At 41.3% G+C, this 6,248-nt stretch overlaps 1 protein-coding gene across 1 annotated transcript in view; it reads right to left on the bottom strand.

Moving 5' to 3' along the window:
* Window positions 1-6: 6 nt before the first annotated feature.
* LOC114614411 (transmembrane protein 184C-like) overlaps window positions 7-6,248 on the bottom strand; it is a 9,419-nt gene continuing 3,177 nt past the window's right edge. The window contains exons 3-7 of the mRNA XM_028760037.1: window positions 5,141-5,234; window positions 2,883-2,995; window positions 1,742-1,841; window positions 1,152-1,323; window positions 7-679 (exon numbers count right to left, since the gene is read on the bottom strand). Coding sequence (XP_028615870.1) covers window positions 243-679; window positions 1,152-1,323; window positions 1,742-1,841; window positions 2,883-2,995; window positions 5,141-5,234 — 916 coding nt within the window. The 3' untranslated portion in view covers window positions 7-242. The remainder of the gene's footprint in view (window positions 680-1,151; window positions 1,324-1,741; window positions 1,842-2,882; window positions 2,996-5,140; window positions 5,235-6,248) is intronic.

A 6,248-nucleotide genomic window follows, 5' to 3' on the forward strand; every position in this document is an offset into this window, starting at 1 on the left:
TTTGCTACAGTTGTTACCTACTGTTTGAATATATGATATTCTAACAGTTGAAGAGAGCCAAAGCCTAGGAAATTTAAACATTATTTGTGATATATATAAAACTTATACAAATATATGTATGTTAATATGTGTGTATTAGTGTTAGATATGTATGTATATTATATCTAGTTTTGGCCTATTTTCAGATTTTACAACATTTTCAACTGTACAGATCTTGAGGATGGAAGGAGGCTATGGCAGCTTTAGTAGTCCAGAACTGACGATGAATCAGAGGGCTCCTCATCCCAATCTGGGATATCAATTGTGGTATCTTCAGGTAGCCTTGCTGAATAAAGTAAAGCCTGTGAAATAACTGTTTGTAGTTGGTCTTGATATTGGCTTTTCCAAGGCATGTCTTGCTCATCTGGCATGTCAATCATAACATCCTGTCCTGTGTCAAGAAGCTTATGCTGTTCTTCTGGAATGTCATTCAGAATATCTTCATATACACTGGCTACAGAAATTGGGCTCTGTGATCTGATCGTGTGCCCAAAGCCTTGGTACAGGCCCACTGGTGAGGGTGGCTTTGAAGAACCAGAAGCCCTGTCTTGAGATGATGAGGAGAGCAAACTTGAATGTTCATTGTGGTCCGGATCCCCGGGAAAACACTTCTTTTTTGGATATCCTCGCATTGTCCTCCCTTTAAGACAATATAAACTTATTAACTAAAAGTTATTTTTATAATTTTAAACACATGATTCTAAAAATAGCTTCCCCTGACCCCCCTTTTATCTCCTTGAATCTGAAGAGCCTATATCATGGTACTACTTTAAATATGTTCTTATTTCTTTAACTATTGAATGGCCATGGCAGGAGAAATAACTATCCACATATTTGGGTCAAGGAGAAATCTGTAAAGTGCAGGTCACACAAACATGAAGCAACAGAGTTCAATCCTCAGCACAGATAAAAAGCTAGGCATGGTTTTGTGTGTTGCTTGCAATAAGAGAAAGGGTGGTTTCTAGGGCTCTCTGGCCAATCCTCCTAGCTGAAATCTGTGAGCTCTAGGATAGTGAGAGGCTCTGCTCCAAACCCCAACCTGAACAGCTCCTGAGGAAGTACACCCGAGCTTCATCTCCGGTCCTCACATACACACTCAGGCTGTTACTTACCGACACGCCGTACTTGTTGGGAAATATCGTCTCTGAGGTCAGACACATCCCACATGGCGAGGAAGGAGTCAAAGCAGGAGCCTTCCTCCGCTTCGTGCACATACGGTTTGTAGGAGAACGTGTAGTGATGGGCAATTGCCGCAAAGAACATCTCGATGCAGATTATGAAATCCTAGAGAGAAAAAAAAATCAGACATCTCTGTGGTTAAATCAAGTTTTCCAAACTACTAACTCTTAAAAAGCTATTTAGGGTGTCAACTTTTTTTTTAAGTTCCAGACTATATTAATTTTCAAAACATTTTTTCCCCATTTCTTCAAAACCTGACAAGCCAGGATTTACATTTCTTTTGCATTCCCTCAGTCAAGTTATTTCTTAATGCTACCCAAGGACTGAAAGGTACCATGCAGATATAAGTGGACCAGGAAGAAAATAACTAAGAGTATCTACAGCTCACTTCTCTAGGGTTCCTGCACTGTAGAGTCAGCTAATAGTCTTGCCCCACTGTTTGCATGTTGTTCAGGGGTAATACTGCATCAAATGGTTTAACAAACAATAAAATTCCCTGAGTTCAAAGACGGTACTTACGTACCTGTAGGCCTGTGGCCACAGCTTCTGCACTTTGCCATTCCCAGGTACGTCTTTCTGAAATAACTCCCACTTTAACCAACAAAGCAATAAGTACTGCTTGCCTGTAAGTTAAGGAAAGGTCAATGTTATATCTGAACCCTAAAATGACCGATGGTTTTAAAAGTATGCAGCAGGGACACACTGGGAGGTGGCTTGATGGGTAAAGCCCTTGCTGCAGGAGCTGGAGGACCTGAATGAGAATCCCAGCCCGGTAAGCCTGGCCCGGGGGGTGGGGGGTGAAGGGGGGCAGCACACATCTGTAAAGCCATCAGTGCTCCTGATGGGAGCAGGGAGGTTGGAAGACTGCAGGTCAGCAAGCCTGAGGTATGCAGAGGAGCAATTCTAAAACCCTGTCGCAAAGGAAGGGCAAGGACCAATGCCCAAAGTTGTCCTCTGACCTCAACATGCACGGACAGCATGTACATGTCCTAATCACACAGTAAACACAACATATCATCCACCAAAAGATTAGGAAATATGCAACTAGAACCGGGTAAGGCCTCAGAGTGCACCCTAGGACTCCACACTCCTGCCTTCAGGCACACGCCCAAAGCAGCTGTGTTTGTAGTAAATATACTCCCTTGCCTTGTGGATTAAGTCTATTAGCTTCATAAGATGAATTCCATCACACATTCTCACAGCTTCATCATTTGGTTTAAATATCCTTTTATTGCTTTGAAACCATGTACAAGTAATTAGATTCTAAGTTCTAACAGCGTGTAAGTAACGGCCTGATACTCAACTGTGTTTACACGTGTATTAATTACTAGGATTTTACCATTCATACATTCAGATATAGGACTTTTCTAGATAACCATGGTTGCTCTAGAACTTGCTATGCTGACCAATTTGGCCTCTCACTCAGAGATCTGGCCACCTCTACCTCCCAAGCGCTGAAATTAAAGGTGTATGCACCACCGCCTGGCCTAGGACTGGCTTTTAAGAGAGGTGGGTAATGCCATTTTACTTCACCTCCTGTATTAACACTTGTTGTGTTTGTAGTTTTTCCTGCATCATACTTACATTATCTTCAAATACTCTCCTAACAGTTTTATTTATGGGTATTTATGAAATAAGAACGTTTGTGAGAAAGCAATACTTACCAAAAGGAAACGAAGACAACCAACTTCACACAAAGAAACTTGCCAACTGGTTGTATAGGACTAAGCTCCTCCTTTAGGACTTTATAAAACAGCAGCAAGCAGTACATGGCAAACTAGAAACAAAAGCAACATTCCACATACTGCTGTAGGAAGATAGTCACAGAACTGCTGGAGCCCTAACCAGCGCCTGCTCTACAGAATGTTCAGGGCAGAATTTACTGCAAATTAGACAATGTTTTCAGATTAAACACAGGCTTCAGTGTCTGCTGCTGATGCACAGGAATGAGACGTCTCTAGAGATGTAACGTCTTCCCTGGAACTCAAGGAAAGCAAAAAACAGCACAGGAACGAAAAGTCCCCTCAGCCAGAAGAAAGCAAACACAGCAGTTAAGCCTTTAAACACAGAGCATCACACTTTTATAAAGATTTGGGTCACTTTTATTACAAGTCTCTTGTATAACATTCACACAGCACACCCACACAGTTTATTTAATTTAATTAATTAATTTGGTTGGTTTTTCAAGACAGTGTCTCACTATGTAACCTTGGCTGTCCTGGAACTCGCCTTGTAGACCAGGCTGGTCTCAAACGGACAGAACTCTGCCTGCCTCTGCCTCCTAAAGATGTCGTCACCACCATCGCCCGGCTCATGCAGATTATAAGTCAACACTAAGTAAGTACAGTTTCAGTAACATTCTGACCAGGAGATCTGTCTCATACAAACTCCTTGAGAGGAGTACATTAGTCATATTACCCAGACTCCTGCACTACAGCGTGGCTCAGTGGCTGAGTGCCCACCCAACATGCATGAGGGCCTGGGTTCTAGTTATCGTACTGCTGACAGAAAAAGTAATTGGGATTCTAAGCATGAAGCCATTTCTAGTACCTATGAACTGTTACCCTCATTCTGAGATGAAACTCAGAGCTGTGTGTGCTAGGCAAATACTCCACCAGAGATAGTCCACAAGTTATAAACTAATTTTCCAGTATCTGTTAGGAATTAAAATCAAACTTTGTTGCCCAATATCTTTTTCTTTTCTTTTCTTTTCTTTTTTTTGGTTTTTTGAGACAGGGTTTCTCTGTGTAGCCCTGGCTGTCCTGGAACTCACACTGTAGACCAGGCTGACCTCGAACTCAGAAATCTGCTTGCCTCTGCCTCCCAAGTGCTGGGATCAAAGGCGTGCGCCACCACCACCTGGCCCAATATCTTTTTCAATTAAAGTAGCTAACTTCTGTGTATGTTTCATAAGGTTTCCTTTTAGTAACTGTCTAAATGCCAATAGGAAGACCAAACTGTCCACCTACTTCAGAGTGTTTGTTTTAATGTCCTTTACATCCAAGGCAAAAATACTTCTATTTCTTTTTATACATTCCTAGGAAAGGGTCTATGGTCATGAAGATGACCATGAGGGAAGGCCCAGGAGACATGTCCCACTCATTTCCACTATAAACTCCTTTTTCTGGTGTTTTGAGACAGAGTTTCTCTGTGCAGCTCTGGCTGTCCTGGGACTCACTCTGCCTTGATCTCACAGATATCTGCCTGCTTCTGACTCTCAAGTACTGGGACTAAAGGCATGTGCCACCACCGCCCATCAAATTTTCCATTTTTATTTAAACTCTATCCTATCATATGCCAATTAAGACTTTTTCCTCTTACTGAATAGGTCTCTACTAGGTTTTATTTAGAAGGCACACAATGTACACACTCACACAGCCATGCAATAACGAGCAACCAGCAGGTCTGTGTAAGTCACCAAATCATTCACAAACATAAACTATATGTTTATATTGTATAAAGGTACATATTAAAGCTGCCTCAGATTCTATGTACAAATTAAAAGAAAATTTCTCTAAAGAAATAGTGCCTTGGGAGGCAGAGGCAGGCGGATTTCTGAGTTCGAGGCCAGCCTGGTCTATAGAGTGAGTTCCAGGACAGGCAGGGCTACACAGAGAAACCCTGTCTCAAAAAACCAAAAAAAAAAAAAAAAAAACAAAAAAAATAGTGCCTGATAATATTTAGCTACAGAAACTAATTTAATACAATTAAGAAGATGATTATTGGGCTGGAGAGATGGCTCAGCGGTTAAGAGCACCGACTGCTCTGCCAGAGGTCCTGAGTTCAACTCCCAGTAACCACATGGTGGCTCACAACCATCTGTAATGGGATCTGATGCCCTCTTCTAGTGTATCTGAAGACAGCTACAGAACTCATATAAATAAAAAATAAATCTTTTAAAAAAAGATGATCATTTACTTACCAGTTGTGACAAATTGTTTAATATAACGAGGTAGGTCCAAGCATTTGAGAAACTGAAGTTCCCCTCATCGTACACGCCAAGCAATTCACACACTCTGAAAGGCGGCAAAAATCAGACAACTTTATGACTAACCAAGCAGACTCGTATTTTACGATATATCCTTTAGAGACTGAGGTTTTACTTATGAGTGTTCTCATGTATACCTTTGCTGGGTGTGCACACAGTGCCCTGTGGCCTGAGAAGGGCATTGCATACTGGAGCGAAGATGGCTGTGAGCACAGGTGGCCCTAGGAACCACACCTCTGCAAGAGCTCTTAACCACGCCCACCCTCCAGTGTTGAGCGTGGATTTAAGGGACAGCAGCAGTGCTTAAACTTTCGAATCAGTTTTTTAGAAAGCCTATGGTGACCATGTGATTTTGGTCAAAGATGGTTCAAAACCTGACTGATGGAGTAACATTTTTCTAGAAATGTATGACTATTCCTTTTAACCAAAAGAAATTACAAACTAAGAACCAATAAGCCAGAGAATAACTTCCTAATTCTGGAAAGCCTGACTGATAAACATGACTACAGCTCCCTTTCCCTGTAAATTATCTTGGATATAAATATTTAAAGGGCCAGATCCCCTCCCCTAAGGACATTTTACCACAAGTATTAACTTATACGCTCACCCTATTTCTAAGCAGCAAAGAAATAAAGCTTATTTCCATAAATGATTCTACCTCAGTGAGAGGATAAAGAGTTGAACTGTTTTCTTTTATTTTGTGAGTTGCAGAATGTAAGATCTAACAGAAAATCATATAAATGGACATTTTGGGATTTTTAGGGAACAAATTCCCAGGTGGTTTGATTAAGCCTCACATTTTGACATCAAACTGTTTTTGTGTGTGTTTAAAATCTGCTCGCCTCCGCCTCCTGAGCGCTAGGATTAAATGTGTGCAACAGTTAAAGTGGTAATAAACTTAACTTAACAGCACAGAAGATACATCTGTGTGACTAACCCAACCAAAGGAGCATATTCTCATATTCTCATATTCATTCTCTCTCTCTCTCTCTCTCTCTCTCTCTCTCTCTCTCTCTCTCTCTCTCTCTCTCTCTCTCTCTCT

Source organism: Grammomys surdaster, unplaced genomic scaffold, assembly GCF_004785775.1.
Source record: "Grammomys surdaster isolate TR1022 unplaced genomic scaffold, NIH_TR_1.0 126354, whole genome shotgun sequence".
NCBI classification, from domain to species: domain Eukaryota; kingdom Metazoa; phylum Chordata; class Mammalia; order Rodentia; family Muridae; genus Grammomys; species Grammomys surdaster.